The following is a 21,066-nucleotide window of genomic DNA, read 5'->3' as shown; positions in this document are numbered from 1 at the left end:
CCTGTGATTTTCAGGGAAGAGACAGACAGAAGCTGCTAGACAGAAGCTCAGTGGAGTATCTGTGGCCACTGTCTTAATCATGCCAGATCTGCAGCTCTCTGTCACCCAGAATCACGTTCTGTAGTCGCTTCCAGATAAGGACTATATTCTAGAATATAAGATTCTCCAGCAAAGTTCAGTGTCTTGTTAAATAAACGTGTCATCTACCTTGCTGCTCCCAAATATCTTAAGTTCCTAAACAAAGATGATAATTTAGCTTTCTTTGCCCTGTGCTCCAACAATACAATCTGCACACAATAGGAGCCCAATCACATTTTGCTCATAGAGTGAATGAGGAACGAAAAGAGATTTATTTCCTTCCTTTCCACAACAACAGAAATCATCATGTCCACAGAGAAAAGAGTTTGTCAGAAAAACACATGATAGCCAGCTGTAACTTCCATTTGAAAATAAGTCTTCATGAAATGAGAAAATGAGCATATTACTAGACAACAATTTTCAATAGAGTTATATCTACTTTACACTGATAAAACGTGCACATAATTATGAGGAGCTGTTCCCCTAGTTTCCAAATGTTCTAAATATTATTTTTGATTTCATGAGCCTGGTCTGTACTTTACCTAGATTATAATCTGCTGAAGATCGGGGTGAACCAAATTTTATTTGCTATCCTGGCAGAGAGTGTATTCAAAAACATAAAATTCACAGAAGAAGGGGGCGTGAGGGATCTAATTTACCTTCCTTTCTCTTGTATAGTGTGGCTACTCTCTCAATATAATAACTAATAATGCCAACAACATGCTAAAGGCATAAAGATGGACACATCTATTGTCACTTTTGAGAGGTAATACTGTCATGCCACTTATTATATGTGTGCAGACTTTCGTTTGTTTCACGTGTTCTTTAATTTTTTTTGGCAAGTCACCTTTACTTATTTAATCTATATTCTACTTTGAACATTCAATTATAAATATTTTCTTAGAGGGACACCATATTCTATGGTTAAATATTATTTCCTAATGACGTGGAAGAAAACAAAGGGAAGAAACAGGTGCTTTCCATGTCATTTCCACATATTTAACTTTTTATTTGTTGTCCTTTCCAACACATTCCATTTATCTAGATTTGAGGCACTACAGAAAAAAAAACAACTTTAAAAAATTATTTTGTTGCACTGTTAACAGAAATATATGTTCATAACAAAGGACCTCAACAACAATTACAGTAAGCCAGGTGGCTGATTCCATCTTTATATCATACATTACACTGTTACCATGGACTACATGATTACATAATTTAGGATGTACTTGCTATCACTGTATTTTTTTTTTTTTTTTTTTTTTTTTTTTTTTTTTCTGGAGACGGAGTCTCGCTCTGTCGCCCAGGCTGGAGTGCAGTGGCCGGATCTCGGCTCACTGCAAGCTCCGTCTCCCGGGTTCACGCCATTCTCCTGCCTCAGCCTCCCGAGTAGCTGGGACTACAGGCGCCCGCCACCTCGCCCGGCTAGTTTTTTGTATTTTTTAGTAGAGACGGGGTTTCACTGTGTTAGCCAGGATGGTCTCGATCTCCTGACCTCGTGATCCGCCCGTCTCGGCCTCCCAAAGTGCTGGGATTACAGGCTTGAGCCACCGCGCCCGGCCACTATCACTGTATTTTTAAGAGTCATATAAGCTCTGTGTTTATTAGTCTGAAAGGAGAACCAGTGATACCAGACCCTTATAAAGCATTACAAAATGAACTCTGATTTGTACAACTACTTGTGGCCGTACACACTTTGGTGCAAATCTTCCCAATGGCAGAAACATTGGCCATTGCTGTCCACCTTCCAGGAGGCCTGGCACTTAGTAGGTGTGCTATAAATATTTGTGAATTTTTCAACCTCATACTTGAACTTTAAGCTGACTCAGTGCCAAGTGAGTACACCTACAACTTCTGACTGACGTCAGGGTTTCTTTCCCTTTGAGGAGACAGAGACTCCATTTGACAATATGGGAGGAATTACACTCTGTATCACCAGTTACTTCTGTGATGTATATATTTGATGAATAGAATTTTGTTGACTAGAATTCTAAGAGAAAGGCACTAAAGTTTTATAAAGGCCAATTTGAAATAAACTTAAGATCTAAATACGCAGAAGCCCGTATCTTTTATGAAACAAGCCAAATAGGTCAAGTCTACCAAAAATTTACTAAGTATGTAAGAACAACTAAATAAAACCTTTCAACATTCTTAACAAAGAAATATTCCGTCTGAAAGCATATACTAAAATAAGTTACCATTCTGGATGTTTTAACCTTTTTTTAAAGTTTCCTAACTCACTGATATCAAAGAGACACCTGGTAGCAATGCTATAGTTAAGTATTTGTCTGGGTTTCCTTCATAATTCCTAATTTTCAGATACTTGGAAGGAAATTGCCAGAATCTTAAATGTGCTATACAGAGTTGTCTGTAAAGATGCAAATATCATTTCTCATTCTCCTTATATTCTTTTCTTTCTATAAAATTTCAAAACTGCTCAGTCATTTTGAATCATACAGTGCATAAAAATAGACTTTTAATACTTGAGATATTTTATCTCTATTGTCTATGGCATTTTCTCCCACCAGAACAAAACAAAACAAAAAAACAGAAAAACAAATAACCCCTCAACTCACCTTTGCATTCCCCAATATACCTTAACTTCTTTGAATAAAATGCAGGTGCTTCATTTCAAATGGGGTCCAATGACTGACATTTAAAGCTAACATCTTAATAAGTGGCTATGATGCTTAACATGTTGGCATTCACAGCACTTCCACTTGCCCCATGTAAATAAAATTGGTCCATACCACCCTATTGTATATTACATCTAATCTGGATTCTGTAATCTCATTGCGATTACCCCTTTTGTTGTTTTCAGGGCTGCAAGTTCACAGTGAAGTTGAAAGACAAGCCGACATTTATTTTATAGTGAATATTGTTTTTGCTTTCTGTTGTTGAGTTTGAAGCACAGCTGTGCAAAGTAGTTTCAATGAACCAAGGGATGGTCCCAGAACAACCAGCTAAGAACTTTGCCCTGAGTTCACAAACTGTGGACTACATGATAATTATATAAACTCCTCCAGAACTACGACCCCTTTCATGAATTTTTAGCTGGATCTGTGTCAAGTAGTATTGATTTATATTGATCTCAAGGGTATTTTTTTTTCTCCGATTTTTACCCAATTTACACAGCAAGGAACAAGGACTCAGCCTAATTTCATTTTCTATGCAGTAACTAGTATGTTATTTGCATTCCATAAATGAAATGGAATGTAGGGACAGGGACTAAACTGCTAATTCAAATACAACCATAATATTAAGAGCATTATCTTCTTATAAAAGAAACGCAGTTTTATTTAGTAAAAGCATTATTCTTAATAGTAAAAACATAAAACATCCTAAGCCATACTCTACATGTCTTAAAATACCCTGAAATAACTTTTATAAAGAACATATAAGTCTTGTATTTATTAAGTGTTCACAGTAACTGCACTCTTCAGGTATAGTCCAATAAATTATAGGAGAAAAAATTCTGCCATAGTTTCTAATCAAAATCTCCAATTGCATGATTCCAAGATAAAAATGAACCTTAATTTAAAGCATTAAAAACTCTGAGCTAAGAACCCCCAGCTCAGAAAAGACATTCCTTTCAAAAAAAAAAAAAAAAAAAAGAACCAGCATAACCTCTTACCTACTTAAAATTAATTCTAAATAGAAGTCAGTGCCTTCACCTTTCTAGAAATGAGAGTATATGCTTCAAAATAATAATTTGAAAATAAAATAAGTGATACCAGTAATTTGGGTTGTCAAGTTGAATTAATAAATTATTACTGGGCCAACCTGGAACCAAAATTATCAATCATTCAAAATAATTCATAGTCTGTTCTAGGAAACATCTTAATCTTTGCTTACAGAAAAGTCGCTACTCAGTAACACCTTTCTTCAGTAACTAAGAAGCTCAGAGGCACTCAGTTTCCACTGTCAAAGATACCCATTTAAATGGCTTAATATCCAAACATATCCTGACAAGTTATTCAGATCTTACTTTTCAACTGTGAGAGCAAACGGAAAGTTTGGCAAATTGGTACTGCGTTTTAAATTTAATCATGAAATCAATTCCTGGGAATTGCAAATAATGTCTTAGAAGTCAGTTGAGGACCAGATTTGGCCACTGAATGCTCTGTGACGCTCTTGCTGAAAGACAAGAACAGAACACACACATTCAAGCAGAAAGTGTGCCGGCCACAGTCATGGGACTCACACCCAGGGAAACCTGTCCTTAATTTATCCCGTCGTGTGTAGATTTGGCAAGGATCTCCAGATATCATTTACATACCATATGCCCTGAATTACCTAGGCACAATGGTTGTAGATAAATATGTTTCGGGTCTGACTGTTTGCTTCCTTTTATAAGTTTTGCAGCTTTCATTTCATTTTTCACATTGCTAAATAATTTAATGTAATAGTGCGTGTTGTAAAAGAATGTTTTGCTAAATCAATAAATAGTTCATTGTGCCCTGTGGTAAGAAAATAAATGCTCCTGAGGTAGGTGACCAGGAGATATTATTTCTCCTATGAAAGAATCAAAGAGGGGAAATCAGCTGTTTATGCTTTCAACTCATTTTAACCTTTGTATTTTTACTAGGCATATGAATGCAGGCATTCAAAAATAAAGAAGACAGAAATCATACATTATGACTTCTGTGAAATATACAGAACTGGTCAGCAAGTCTTCATGTCTAAAAAAGACCCCTGAAAATCTATTCTTGGTCATTCCTGTATTTGTTCTTCTTACAGTTTACAGACATTATAATTAGTCTATGCCTTAGTTTCCCTCTCTTCCCAACAATGGTATTAATAAAAAATGTAGTCACATTTGTGTAGATTTTCAAATGACACTTAGATTAATAAAAATGTATACTTAAACTAAAAAGATCAAAAGCCTAAAAAAAGGCTTGGAGCAGAACTACATACATATTTTTTGTTGTGTACTATAAATTTGACTGTATAAACTTCCAATTAAAAATGACATTCACACCATCATTTTTGATAGAATTTTGCACAGTAGGAATACTCATTAATGCAGGGTAATACAGTGTGATAAGCAGCTTAGACATCAAAATAGTAAAAAGGAAAAAAAAAGCCAATTGGTCTACTTTTTACATGAGTAAGATAAAACTTAAAATATTAAATCCCCGAAGAAATTTAAGAAAACATATTGGCATTTTAAAATTATGTCAAATCAAGAGCATCTATTCTCTTGTCAGTTTCAACTTCAGAGATCTCAGTTCTAATAAAAAAATCACATTTCCATCCTATGTTTGATCATGATACATTAAATGCACTTCAATATTCAAAATGAAATTAAATACAATTTAAATATTTTTACCTATCCTACAATTACCCTCCTAAATAGAGTATATGTTTGTGTATACACTTTTTTTTACTACTTATATGAAGTATCTGAAATATTTCAATTTTCTTCAGCATTGGTAAAAGAAAGGCAAAAGCCCATCAGCTACAAAGCATGTGCACATGGGTCATTTTATGATCTTTAACTAGAAAATACAAAATGATCATATAATTATCTGTTGTATGTTAAAATAAATGGCAAATGAGGTGTGTCCATATACTAGAAGAGAAATAAATAAAAGGCAATCAAGTAATTTCGGAATATTATCAAACAATTTTGCTTTCTTTAGGGGGCAAGAAAAAGAAAGCTACCATTTGAAGGCCAGCAATGAAAGGGTTAACAGACATATGCTGTATAATTAGGAGATGCATTAATGATTATGAATAGTAAATGATTTGGTGCAAAGAAAAAAATTTTAGTCAAAGGGACATGTACCTATCTTACATGTTTATTAGTAACTGTATATAACTGGAAAATTCTGCTATTAAGAATCTTGCATTATTGGTGTAAATACTTCCAAGGGTACATCAAATTGTAATCTTTCATACGACATCCATCAAACCAGGCTGGAGATTTTGACAAACATTAAACACAGTAAGGAGGCAATTATGTATGCATGATTTAATCTGCAACTAATTAATATGCAAATTTATTCATATGTTAGTTACTAAATTAAAAATGCAAAGAAGCCCTTATGGTGATTCTCGAAATTTTGCACAAACAGAACATTTAAAATGTAAGAAAAATGAAGTTTTTTAGAAAACTATAACACACTTTTAGTGTCTCCAGAACCTGTTGCATTAAGAAGACTCAAAAATATGTGTTTAAATACTAGATAATAATTTAAAAGGTGTGCTAATTTTATGTGAGAATGTGGGAACAGAAAGGTTAATCAGAATTCTCTCGAACTCTTAGGAGATACACTCTAATTACCAGACAAATGGTATTCTATTTCTAAGCTTCCTTCCCTGCTTTTGGGCTGTCAGAAGTTGGTCATCTTACTGATATCTTACATAAATGGTTAGGAGTTTTGAGGGGAATAAATAGTATTTGAAAGCAACCAGATATAATGAAAATTTAGGGTAACTCTGAGACCATTTGGTGTTCACTAAACATACAATTCGCTCAAGATGGCAACTCGCTCTTTTCGCCTTTGGGGAACAGCTCTTTGCAAACACAGAAATGGTAGGAAAATCTTGAGAGAGGCTAGAAATTCTACCAAACTCTCTTCCAAATGAATCTTCAAAGAAAATAATGTGGCTAACCAAAAAGCAACAACCTCCCAAAAAAGCAGAAGGTAATTTTATCTGAATTCAATCTGGCTATTTTAGTCCTACATTTTCCAGACAGTCCAAAATTGATTTGAATCTTTTATGTGAGATGAGGGGTGTGGAGTGGTGATAATTTAAAAATATCTTTGGGTGTCTGTATACAAGGGAGTATCCATTCAAGTGCACTATATATTATTCTTTGGTATTATTGCCTTATGCAAGAACCTGATTCCTGTGTGACTGCCTAGTGATCAGCAGTGAGATTCTGTATGGATCACCTCTCATCTGATTACCTTTTTCATCCAATGTCCGATGGCCATGTACATATGCACAAAGCTCCTGGAGCTGGCTCTTGGAACAGCTGTACTGGCCTCATGAAATCAACACAAGTCAACTGTATGAGGAAGGACAATAACAGCGTCTACGGCTCTTCCTAGGGCACTGAACTCTCACCCATGTTAAAAAAAAAAAATCACCATCGGTCTCGCTGCTGCCAAGTGACACACAAAAAGGAAGTTAACCATTGGCTGTGACTTGCATTCACAGTCTGACTCTGATTTCCCTGCTTCCCTTAGCCCATTCTGATGCCAAGCGGACTACAGCTTGCCCATTTCATTTCGACCACGGCAGCCAAAAAAAGCACTGCCCCACCGTGCGACGACAAGCAGTCTGTTTTGATATTAGTACCTCAGTATGTGATATAAGAGAGTCAGATGTCCTCAAACTACGTGCCCTCCCCCGAGGGACTCTGTCCTGGCCCTCCTTGGCCAGAGAGATGGAAAGTGTGCCACAAATCCTTAGCTTTGAAAGCATAGAGGACGGACAGGCACTATCCTCAGGCTCAGACAGAAATGGCCATGAGTGCCTCTTCTTCCGGGGAGAGGATTCAGGCCCTCCAATTCCACACTCGAGTCTAACTGGAAATACTAACTCAGATTCTATTCACTCCCTGCCAGCGTACAGAGCACAAACTGAATTACATAAGAAAGAGAGTCATTTTCTCATATAATTAAATTGTAGTAAATGCTAGTTAAGTAAACATCAGGTTTCCTTCTTTTACTTTCATGAAAGACAGGGGAATATATGGGGTTCCCGAAAATTGATTTTTTCATTGATTCTTAGGGAGGAAGATGAGAGTGAAGTATTCTCCTCCACAAAACAAATTCTGATTTATTAGCTAAATGTACGGAATCTGACTCTAACCTAGTTTAACCTCTGAATGTGCCTTGTAATGTTCTAGTTCTCTCCAGCACTAATAGATCATGCTTTTTATAATTCCAACGAGGCATCGTCAGGCGAGGACTGCAACTGCTGGGCATTTCAAAAGTCTGAGAGTACCCCAGGCATCTTTAATTTTTACAGGTGACTCAATTTTTGTTGTGACCAGAACTGAACATAAAGCTTTTAAAAGCTTAAATGTACACATTTATGCATTCATTACACAGTGTTAAATCTAATTTGTTCTTTTTACTGTCACAGGAAGCACATGTTTAAAGCAATCTGTTTCCTCATGTGAATGCTTTCCTGTCTGTTTAAAAAAAATTGCGACACACTTTACCCTGAGTAACCAAGAGGTGATCATAAATATCCCTAAATAGCATTAAACAGATATGAAAGACATTAACACTTTCAGAATGCCAAAGTAGTATTAAAAAAAAATTCTAACAGATGCTCCTAGGTCAAAAAGTGAAATGTGTGTTTCCTGAAAAAACACTCTCATCAGAATCATAAATGAACTGTGAGTGGAGAAGTGAGGTGTTGCTGAACAAACCAGGATCCTTTTGGTGAGGAACACGGCAATCCACTGCCAACGTGTACTTGCCATAAAAAGCCAAATCGAAATGGAAGTTTGATGAAAACCAATATCCTTTGTAATCCACAAGGTGGCAATGACTACAAATGAGGGGTGGCTAAATCGGATCTATCTGCTTTCCAGAGAAAGACTATCTGTGAACTGAAGCATCAGTCCCTGTTCGGGGTGGGGGTGGTGGGGTACCCGGAAGAAGCTCAGGGCTCACCAGCCAACACGGACCTTTCCCGAGGAATCTAACTCGATGCCTGGTTTTTCTGCAAATTAAAATTGGCTGGGAAAAGACATTCATTGTGGAATGTGGAGACCATGCTTCCGCTCACACCTCCCCTCCCTACTTTCAGCAGATGTTTTTTTCTTTAAATGCAAGAAGAGTTAACTAAATCGGCCTTTATTATAAAAAAAAAAAAAAAAAAGTTTTAAGTTTCTCATAGCCGATGATCAAAAATACCTTTTCTTTTGTGAATTCAACAGGGGCACTGAGAAAAGATACATTATATTGTGTCAAAGGCTAGAATCCAGCCATTCTTTGGCTTTACCTTAAAACATCTGTACAAATATTCCTGCTTAATGTTAGAAATCTACCTAAGCAGTCCTAAACAAACTGAACTCTGTTTACTTTATGAGATAAACAGTCTGCCATACAGGTCTTCCTAGTCCACACGTCTTCATCTTGCCAGGCAAAGTTAATACCTTAGGCCTAACCTTCAGTTTTGTGGGGGAAACTATAGCCAGCCCCACCAAGAGGCCGTGCATCACTCAGGCAGACCCGTTCCCGGCCTATTATAGAATACCACTGACACAAAACAACAGAAAGCATGTATCTCGTTATCACTTAGAGGCAAGGCTGATTTAGGCATAAACAAATTATTGGCCAAGGGAACCACATTATAAGCAGCTCCAGGCATCGTAGCTGATGTACCAGTTCAAAAGAGAAAAGATAGAGAAAATATTTCCAACATAAACTTTGCAGAGCACTATCTAATGATTAAAAGGGCTGACTACGTGTCTTGGTTTGATAGAGATGGGTTTGCAGAGCCTATGCAACACAGGGAGACCCTGTCTCTACCAAAAAAAAAAAAAAAAAAATTAGCCGGTGTGGTGTTGTGAACCTGTGTACCAGCTACTCAGGAGCCTGAGGTGGGAGGACCGCTTGAGCCTGGGAGTTTGAGGCTGCAGTGAACTATGCACCACTTCCAGCCTGGGTGACAGAGCAAGACCCCATCGCAAAAAAAAAAAAAAAAAAAACAACAACAGCAACAAAAAAAAAACAATGTTCCATAATTTCAGAAAAAGCAAGTGACCTCTGTTAGGTAAAATTATAATTATTTTGCACATAGTTGAAACCCTGGTCTTAGTTTCTATTCTACTGCTAACTACTCCTAAGTAGGCTGCCATGTTAGATTTGTTTCTCAAATGCCAAAAGAAAGGTAGTTACCTTGTTACTGATAACAGCATAACAGTGCTTTTTATTATGTGTAACAATAGAATGTAACATTCAAGGATATTACATAAATGCATTAAAACCCCAATGAGTACTTATTTTACAAATAACTGTGTAGCTAGGAAGTGACACAGCCCCCTAAAAACCCAGTTGATCAGATTTCATACTCTAACCACTACATTATACTGTCTGTTTACACAAATGCTATCCTGGACTGCCTGGCATACTGATTTGCTTGGGCAGAAGTTATAGGATATAACTATATAGAGATACTGATGATTATTCTACAGTGAAATGAAACTTCTTAATATTAATGTATTATAGATAGTCAAATACTTGCTAAGTTAACGACGACCTTGCTGAAGAGAGCTTTTTGGTCTACAGAGTGTCTGAAACGCTATAGGCAGCATAGACAGCATTATGGTTAAGAACACTGAAACTTTAGAGACAGACTGCCTAGGTCTCACTCCCAGCTCTGCCACTTACTATGTGTGACCGCAGACATGTTTCTTCACCTCTCTGGGTCTCATTTTTAAGTCTCTTGAATAAACAGTAGTACCCATCTCATAGGATTTTTATAGGAATAAATGATTTAATAGATGCAAATGATTTAATAGTATACCACTCAGAACATGGAGTAAGTACATGGAGTAACTACTCTGGCATGGAATAAGTACTTTGATAAAGGTTTATTATTAGTATATTGACACCATCATAATAAATGCAGACACTATTTATACCTGTTTTGTAGACAGAGAAACAGGTTTGTGAGCTAACCAAGGCCACTGAGTAAGTAGAAGCTGTCGGACATTAAATTAGAAAGGTCTTTTTATGTCTAGTGCAGTGTTTTTTCTAACCTACTACACCACTTTTACTACTATAATCATTCACTGGAAACATACTTCAGGGTAATACACAAAAGTAAAGCAGTGAGTCTGACTTCTATAGGACAAACAAGATGTATCTAAAACATGTCCCTCACCCACTTCAAGTTGGTGACAAGCAAGTGAGTAAAGGCAATCAGCTTAAGGGACAAAAGTCCATGTGCTATACTGTGTGGGTTATTTTATTTTTCAAATGCATGACTTTCTTAAAAGGCTACACGGTACACTCTTTAAAATGCTAAGGTTATTCCTACAAATTGTGATGCAAGTGACACAAGACTGCAAATTTCATTAAACGTGAAGAATCTTAGTTGTAAAGCTCCACGATTTAAATAAGAATACACAGAAGAAAAAGACATGTTCCATGTTACATGGTGTGTCTAGTTTTTAGCTGCAATGAAAAATACGCTTTGAATAAGTATAAATGGAGAAAGGAATGAATGAATTAATGAACCTGCTTTTTTCCCCTTCTACCTGGGCACTCCCAGCTTGTTACTGTTGGGTTTCACTTATATCAACACCGGGTGAAGTTACTGATATATTTACTAAAGGGAAAATGAAAGAGCATTTATTTGTAAAATAATTACTGACTACAGTTTGAATTTTGTAATCCCAACTATATCTGTTCATAATAAATATGTTTAATTCTGTTTTCTTTGCCGTTATCAATTAAGCCACAGATTATATGTGCCAATGTCTTATATATCTCTAAAAATAAAATTCATATTAACACACTATATGAGGGAACCCAAGGTTCTTGCAATGCAATTTCACTCCTGAATCATATGCTTGAGTATTAAATGGCAGAATTTCGAATTTATTTTATACAACAATACTTTCAAATAGTACAATAGATACAGAAAAGTGCTTTTCTACTTGACCAAATGGTTAAAAAATTTAAACTAACTCAACAAGTCTAAATCATCAGGCCATAAACATTCTCCTAATAAATCTCAGCTTTAGCAGTAATACAAAATGACCTAAACACTGCTGCCTCCTTAGACAATTGTTTTTCTCATCCTTTAATGTCTTGAGTTATTAAACTTTCTTAAGCTAGAGCCCCAGTTTTTATACTCCACTTATTATTGAATTATTTTGTACTTCAAGTTCATTTCATAGAAAGCAAGCCAGAAAATATTATTGTACCGTGTGAATATACCTGAGCACCTGTGAAACAACCCAATTCTCCAAACAGGGTTACTGGAAAACATTAATGCTAAGAATCTGCCACCTACTTGAAACTGCTTTCTCACAGCAGCTAATGATATAATGATATACTGTGCCAATCGGTAGAATGAAAGCCATTACAATATTATTATAAGCAGAATTCAGGAAGCATATTTAGAATGATATGGGCTGTGGAGGGAGGAGGCTCCTGTAGACAGTTAGGTATTCTTTCTCAGATGTCATCAAAATAATTGTTCCAAAGTAGCATTTTCCTAAAATCCCTAATGGTAACAGCAAGTGGTAACAGTGGCTTTTTGTATGTGTGTGTGAGGAATGATACCAGTTTTCATGATTAAATGTACTTGCAAAGGTCATTTTTATGAGAAAATATAAGTCTTTCTAATATGGCTCCATGTTTCACAAAGGAAATGCCCTTTAATCACTGCTAACATATGGCAATACACTGAGAAATTTTCTTTACAGTTTGCTATGAAGAGAGCTTCACTACGGAATGTTCCTATTTCCTGCTCTATGGAATAATCAAAATAAATTTAGTGAAATTTAACACACACACAGTTCCTCTTCTTATTACTCTGGAAGTAAGCACTTATATATCAAGTTTCATCCCTAGTGGCTTATTTATGATTAATTCCTCAGATGACAAAGTCAGACAACAGTGGGTGTCACTAAATCACATAAGTAGAATTCTTAAAATGTTCCTTCCAAAATATAACTTGAGCATTCTTTCAGAAGTGAAATCTATCCGTCTCACCAAATCATAAAGCATCTTTATTTTCAACCCTGAAATTTTACAAAATGCAGAAACTTCTGCACTACCTTAACTTCTCTGAAGAGGGAGTATATGTTCAAGTAAAGCATCAGACTCCTCAAATAGCCTTACACCTATGCAGCAGCTGCAACTTAAAAAAGAATGACTCACGTGCTGCTGTTTTCAGATAAAAAAATAATTAAGTATTTAAAACCACAAGTTTTGCATCACATTTTATAAAAGCTCCTATTCCTTTAAAAGAAGCACATTCATACACATGGGTGCACACACGCACGTGCACACACACATCCTGGTATAGTCGAAATTGATCAAGGCTGAAAATCCTGTGCTATTGCTTTGAGATGCAATTTTATGTTCAGTTTAATAATTCAGTGCAATTTATGTAAAAAAATCAAACAAAAGCCAAGACAAAGCAAGTGTCTGTCAACAGCCTGACCAAGTATGGATTTTGCCTTAAGAAAATACAACTTTGCCAATTCTCGAAGAGACTCCTTATTCTTTTAGGATAACTGCCACATCTTCTAAGAGAATCTTATTTAGCCCTCCAATTCCTGGTTCATTACTTTCAATGAAAACCTTTAGAATTATTCGAAACCAATAAAACATAGAAAATGCATAAATTGTCAGTGATCTGGAAAAAAGGAGAACATTTTGCTATGTAGCAAATAAAACTTTCAATCAATTAAATTTTACAAGTTAAAAAATGGTATTCAACCAAATTATCAAGGCATTTATCTATATTATTTCGTAAATATAAATTCAAAGTTAAGCTGGATACTACAGAAAAAGGTTTTATTTTCAAAATACATGCAAGCCCTGTTATAATTCTCTCTGGGTAAAGCAGCCCTGCAGTGGTTTCCTACATTTCTCAGTAATTTAAACCACTCTCGAGTCCAAAACTTCACACCAAAATATACTCTTCAGTGAAAATGATAAAGTTCAAAATAGCAGTTCCCAGAAATGTATTTCTCTTTCCTCAACAAGTCCAGTTTTACACTAAATACTATTATTCCAGCTGCTAACATCGTAATGAAAGTCCTGATAAATCTTAGCATGCAAAATAGTATTCTGAATACTTGATTAAAAATAAAAACTCATTGGGGAGTAGGAAGACACATCAGGCACCACTCCCCAGAAGAGCTCACTGAGTAGAAAAATGAGGCACTGATGGCCAGGAAGGCCTCTTTCTTGTGGAAGGAATGAACTGGTGGTGTTTCGTTTGAGTGTTTGGGGCATATAACGTTTTAGTTTGTAAAGATAAAACAGGAATAGCTCAAAAATACACAAACCTTTCATCCACAGTTAACTTTCGTGCTTGTCTTCTCCTTTATGTTTCTTCTCTCTTTCTATCTAAAATATGCACACCAGAAGACTTCTTTTTTAAAGGGCACAGGATTGGGCTTCAAGGCAGAGAAGAGGAGGACAGTGGATGAAGGAGCTCATTATTCCAAAATTCCAAACAGAAATTCAGAAATCCTTGAGCAAACTTCTGGGATATTAGAATGCCTAACGGCATATACGTTGAGTATTTACAAGCGTCTTGTGTGCTTTCTAAAAAATTTTTAATGGAATAAGAGCCTCCAATAAAAACAAATAAAAATATTCTCCTATATTTTTTCATATACCAGTAATTCATAAAAATCATAACCTCAATGTGCAATAGAGAAGATTGGTTTTCACGAAAAAAACAAAACAAAACAAAACAAAAAACGCACATGCTGAACTAGAAGTCGTTAGCACATTTAGCATTAACTGCACACACACAAAAACTTTCTTTGTCATGAATATTTTCTCAGCTTTCACTGTTGCCCATTGTCATGTTACACTGCCGTGTAAATTGTGTGAATAGTTTTGTCCTATTTGAGATGACTTAATTGTGCCACTCTTAACCTCCTTCTTGCCTAAACATTAATTAATAAGCACAATTTTAATATCCAAACCTTATATTCCAATATCTTTAATTAGAAATGGGTACACTAAGTTTAAAAGTGAATACTAAGAGCTATCTTAATATTTTACACACTTGCAGTTATACTTCTTCACAAAGTATCTATCTGCAGGGATGAACCTTGAAGAGCTTCCTCTTTTTACATCTTATCACACAATCAGCTACTTCTAGACTTTCCTAAAAAGGATAGAGCCCAGATGGCTGATATTTAGTTCCCTTGTGATGGATATTGTATTTCAATAAAACTTTCATATTAAAGAAAATTGTATTATTACTTGTTAAAATTTGTTGACATGAAAAAGCATTGTTCTGATTTCCCTATGATCAGTTTCAAAAGTGATGTAGGAAATTATATATTTCTGAGTTCAGTACTGATTTTTAAAATCATATATAATTTCCAGCCCGCTAATAAGGAAAAAACAATTTACCAATATCTCTTTTAAATTGTTTGTGATTTCTTCAAGCACTTGGGAAAAGGGGGGTTTTCCCTAAATAGCTCAAGATATGGATTCAATATCATGTTTGAAATCTTCAAATATGAAAGTTTTTATATAACACAAAATACGTAGGGCATTTAAGGCCATTAGCATTACTCATTTTTCTTGATACCCCTAATAATCACTTCTGGAAAGGAAACTCTAATCCAGACTTAAATATTTCATTTTATTTAAGAATTCTTTCCTTATTAAAATTGGTGAACCTAGTATCTAATACACATTGTTTTTATTTTTCAAACCTACCTATTGATTAACTTATGTCACAAATATTCTTGAAGTGTCCAAATCTTATTTTAGAATCTTTATAATAGTAGAAATTGTTTATCTTAGCATCCACGTGTCCCAAATCATCTCTGACCACTTAAAGTTTGCCAGGTCTTCCTAAGTTTTAAAACAAAAAACATACACAAAACCCCTCTGTAATTTAACGTAGAAAAAAGACTTTACTGAAAAGTACAGTTTTAGGAAAGATCACCAGAGATGAGAGATCATAAACCATTTCTAAGGATACAACATTCTGTGTCCAGAAAAATGTGATGTTCAAGAGATTCCAGCTGGGGTCATGGTGAGACCTTCATTAAAGTTTCAAATCAGATTACAAGTAGAGAGAAATTCCACCAAAGTTTGAAGTAGAAAGTTTGTAGTTAACAGTTTCTGATAAAATGTATATAATTCTGAAATACTTCAAATTCTAAGAGAGAGGTTTTACAGGTTTACATGTTGATGGGCAGAATAAAGTTTCCAAAAGTAATGCCTTTGTTTTGTTTCTGTGTTTGATGAAAGTATCTTAAAACAGCACAATGTAAAATTTTTTGCTACTTTCTAGATTTTAGTAGTTTCATGTTAACTTCTTTCAAGAATCATGAATCCTTTTTTTTCCCAAAACTTTAATTTACTATAGTCCTTTTTTCTCTGTACGAATTCATGATTCAATGTGTATGATTATTAGGCTACATAAAACAAATTTGTTGAAATGAGCAGTAAAGTTGCAAAATATTGAGTTTAAGATGAAATATGGTTTGAAACGGAAAACCAAAATGTAGAAATCTAGCAAAACAAGATGTTCTCATGTAGATTCAAGAGCTTAGACATGCAAAATAAATTCTGACATCAACAAAGACAACACTTTATTACTAAGGTCTTCGCAAAAAATGAGGGCTACGAGAAATTGGGACGTGACTAAAAAGAGCAACATACTAAAATATGAACCGAAAAGATAAAAATGTACTGCGGTAATAAGCAGAGCTCTCGTGGGCAATTAGATAGCTGTCTTTCACACAGGCTTTCCTTTAAAAAAAATAATCTCCCTAGCAAGTACTGGTCTATGTGCACTAGAGGGACAGTCTTCCCCCCTACACACTGTGCTTGTCCTGTAGACCCTGCCTGGTGGGTCTACTGTTACCCCATCATCGTGTCATCCTTCCACAGTGATGTAAAGTCTCTAGATGCAGCACACAGTACAAACACACATTCATGGATCTTGCCAGATCCGTGGCATGATGTCGGGCCAGGCCTATGTTTTCTCTCTCCCACAGATGCTGCAGTGTTTTCAAAACAGGGCCAGGCAATCCCCTCTCTCTCCTGATAGCCTGGGAGGAAGAGCCAGCCTAATGGGAACAGAAGTCCAGTCTCTGCACCACAGGCATGTCACAAATAATACCTGATGATGCAGTGTCACCGTTTAAGTTTTCTTCCTTTTATCATAAGGGAAAGAGAGGGCCCATTTCAAAATGGGGGGGAAAGTGAGTTGCCACAACAGATTGTGACAGATATATTACTATTTGTCATGGTAAATATGTATCAAAGAAAACATAAAGTGTCTTTATGTAGTCATAATCACTCCAAAGGAAATCTTTTATTATCTCTAATCTTTTAGTATCTGTTATACAAATACTCATACATACTGAAACAAATTTAAGAAGTATCTCTTATCAAATAGTCATAATTTTATTTGAGCTTTAAAAAAAAAGCATGGTAGAGGTCTAAAAATATAGAAATACAGATCTGCTGGGGGAAAGGTCTGACTGTGTCTACTGCAGACCTTTTTTGGAATCAAGTTAAAATAAATATTTTGTGTGGTGGTAAGCCATGTGGATCTTGCTGTAAGTAATAAGCAATAGATATTTACAACAAAGCTTACATAAACTAAGTTAAATTGCCATGAAAATAGAGCTGAGTTTTTTTAGATAATGAGTAAATGGATGATTAAATTATAAAATTACCTAAACATGTTCTTCTTGCTCAAAAAATAGGGATAAAAATTTCATTTTTAATTGTATTTTCTTCCTCATATTTCAGAAAAAAAGGCTATTCATCAAAATGTTTCATAAGGACCATGAAAACATTTAGTCAAGATAAAACTCCTAAGAAGAGTAAATCCTAAACTGACCAATGAAAACCAAAAATTAAATGGAATAAAACTAAATTCCTAATTCCCAAGTTTTGTTTATTGGGAAAGAAAGGTAAAATATTTTTATATTTCTGAACGTATCACAACCTAGCAGCAACACCTAAATTGTCTTAACAGCAAAGAAAACACTGTACCAGTAAAATTTTCTAAAGGGGCCAGTTAGCTATAGGGAAATACTTAAAAATTTACAACGAATTATGAAAATTGCTGTTGACAATGATTAAGCATATACATGCCATCCGATGCCACACCAATGCACTCCTTAGAAACTGTCTAGATTTCTACCTAATCTTAGCACTGGATAAAACAAGTTAATTTTAATACGAGGCATAAAGAGGGTAGGATAGCTTTAAGTTTTTTATGGCTTTTATAGGATAGTTATTCCATTGTTTCAGAACATTCAAAGGTCCACTAAATGCATTTAATATTGTCCATAATAAGTTCAGGCATGTTTAAAATGTAAACAGCTGTTAGGACTATATCATTTGAAGTTGTCATAAAACCTATTAAAAGCTAAAGTTTCATCAACATTAAATCCACCCCTGACTTCAAGCTTAAAATATGTGATAAAATCCTTTGGGCATATCAGTCAATTTCAATACAACATAGAAATTCAAAGAATAAACAACTGAGTACAATTTTAAGTGATGTATTGATAGTTGAAAGTGACTACTTTATACACCACTGGCAATCTTATTTACACAATATTTTTCTATATTTATGAATAATTTTGTGATGCTTCTTCAACATCACCAACTCTATGATAATCAGCACACAAAATTTACTCTTTTTCCTGATAAGACTTATTCTGATACATTCATTTAATAATTGTTCGGATGAGCTGAACTGAAATCAAGTCAAATACACAGGTGTTTGGGTTAATCTAATCTTAGCCCATTTGCAAAACCTATTATTCTTCTAATACATCAAAAAGGAAATGAAACTAATATGCAAGCATGGATTGGTAATATACTTTAAGAAATCTAAATACGATTTTATATTAAAGTATAAAAACATAATAAAGTTCATTAGCATTCTTTTCAAAGAATACTAGTACTCTACAGAATTAAATCAAAACTTTATATAACAGGAAGGAAGAATGAAAAAAAGAGGAAGGATAAAGAAACAGAGAAAGAAGAGAGGAAACTATGTTTTCATTTTATGTAAGGAGAAAATTACCAGAAATGGACTAGTCCTAAACAAAATTAAATACAATTCTCTAGGAATGTAAGAATTCAAAATATGATATCATGTATTAAGTTGTGATTACAACCAGCTTTTGCTGTGCTGGGGACCTGAGGGCGGGTGGGGGATATTAGCAACTTCTGCATAGAGCTCCAGCTATTAAAAAGACCCAGAATGCTCTTGGTTACAGCTGACTTCTTCTAGTTGTCACCTGGTAGTAAAGACACAAATGGCTACTGATGCAGCTACCTTTGCAGCCTTTATTCAGCAACCTCTCCAGAAAATAGAGACATTCTTCCTGCACTCTGGGCTGAAACCCATGTAAATTTTTCCTAAATCCTCTCCACAAATCTCCTTTCGCATGCAAATCCATAAATCATCATAATACTGACAAAGAATTTAACCAACACATGAAACTAATACTCATTCTCTTGAAAGCCCTGTACAGGTAAAACTCCTCAAACTTCAGGCACCTTTTCAAGGCTCTCTTTAGAGCTTAACCTGCTGAATATCAACATAACTTCCAGGAGGAGAAATTAATCACTCCAATGTGGGTCAGGTGGCTGGATGTGCAGGTCATTTCTACCTCATCCACCTTCTAGATAAACATGCTGCTCTGGGCGCATGGAAACTCATTTACTTCTATCTCCTTCCCATCGATACAAAACAGAACAAAATAAGCAATATACAAAGCAGAAACAAGCAGTACTTACTGAAGATGGCAAACCTGGAGGAACTTTTCGAACTTTCTTTGTCTGTACCTCTGAAAGAAAATGAAGATGCTGTCAGCTCCCAAATGCCCATTTTCCTAACTAAGATAGATTAAACCACAAAGACTTCTAGATGATACCACATTTCCTTAAATCATTACCTTAGCAAACTGTAGTTACCATGATCACATCTGATACTAGCAGAAATCAAATGCTGCCTTGTTCTTAAAAATGAAGACATTTAACTTTTTGCTACTTTGATCTTTTAAAAGCTTCCTTATGGGTGCAGCCAAGAGAAAACTAGAAATAAGCAGACACCAAAAAAGTTCTGCTACCATAAGTTGTTAACATACCTACTCAGTGTACTGGGGTGAAGTCTCCAGGATGACAACTGAGCCAAATTTTATGGTTTTTTGGGGGTGCGAGGTAGGATGAGGGGGTGATATTTTAAAGAAAGAAAGAAAGAAAAAAAGAAAAAGGCATAATCATCCCTCAGGCATTCAAACAAAGGAATACCTTACCCATGGCACTACTGTGAAGAGGCCTCCTTCGGGGATTATTGCTAGAATACTGATAGTACTGGGAACCAGGTTTGGTGGGCGAAAGGGTTCCTGGGTTGCCCATATCCATGTCACCTCCAAGGAGACTCTGCTAAAAGGTTAAAAAGGGAAAAGAAACATATAAGGTTAATTTTTTACTTTCATCACCTCCCAACTGATTGTTAGCACTTAAACCAATGCAATAAAGCAAATGGCATCTGCTAAGCTGAGACAGTTAAAACAAAACAAAAACTCAAAAGAAAGGCAGTCTAAGAAGCTATCACAAAGTTTGTGAATTTTTAATTCTTTACTTTTAGAAGGAAAGTAGATGATTCCCTTTAAACAATATATTTTTTAAGTTTTTTAAGATGACTCACGTTTTAATTTCACAAAACAAATGGCATTTATATAAGACTCATGTTTCCTTTCTCTAGACTTAGGCTCTTATCTGGGAGCTATTCATCCCCTTCCTTAACAAGAAGAATCTCATTTTGTGAACGCACACAACTTCCCCCGGCTGCACGCACTGGGAGTGAGTGTAGCCTATGAACTCGACTGAGAACCCTGCCTCTCTGTATTGCATATCATGATTCTCCACGAACTGTCATAGCACCCACAGAAGAGAAAATGCCAACTGAAACAAGAGGAAATCCAAATCCTCACACTAACTCTCAAAATTACAGAAATAGCAGATATTCCACGCTAACAGCCACAAAGGACTTCAGAATGCTCCCTTGAGGTCTATCGGGAGCTAAGACACATCCCACAGATTGAACATTTACCTGAACACTAGGAAACTTCCACAATAACCTATCAGTGTGACAATCATTAAACTTTTAAAAATGATGACATCAGAAAGATTATATATAATATTACATTTTCTAAAAACTACATAGAAACTTACCCATAACATATAAATCGTCTGATTATACTCTGCATTGAGCACATTGTTCTTTTAATTATTCTGATATGCAATA

At 35.3% G+C, this 21,066-nt stretch overlaps 1 protein-coding gene across 17 annotated transcripts in view; it reads right to left on the bottom strand.

Moving 5' to 3' along the window:
- LOC105477098 (transcription factor 4) overlaps window positions 1-21,066 on the bottom strand; it is a 419,558-nt gene that overhangs the window by 108,874 nt on the left and 289,618 nt on the right. For 11 of the 17 annotated variants that reach the window (XM_071085290.1, XM_011733442.3, XM_011733446.3 and 8 more), the window contains 2 exons: window positions 20,072-20,201; window positions 19,554-19,603 (listed from right to left, as the gene is read on the bottom strand). In XM_071085290.1, coding sequence (XP_070941391.1) covers window positions 19,554-19,603; window positions 20,072-20,201 — 180 coding nt within the window. The remainder of the gene's footprint in view (window positions 1-19,553; window positions 19,604-20,071; window positions 20,202-21,066) is intronic. The other 6 variants (XM_071085286.1, XM_071085288.1, XM_011733439.3 and 3 more) reach the window with 1 other exon arrangement.

Source organism: Macaca nemestrina, chromosome 19, assembly GCF_043159975.1.
Source record: "Macaca nemestrina isolate mMacNem1 chromosome 19, mMacNem.hap1, whole genome shotgun sequence".
Classification (NCBI taxonomy): Eukaryota; Metazoa; Chordata; class Mammalia; order Primates; family Cercopithecidae; genus Macaca; species Macaca nemestrina.
Note: the sequence above shows the minus strand (reverse complement) of the source record. Positions and strands in the feature narration are given on the sequence as shown.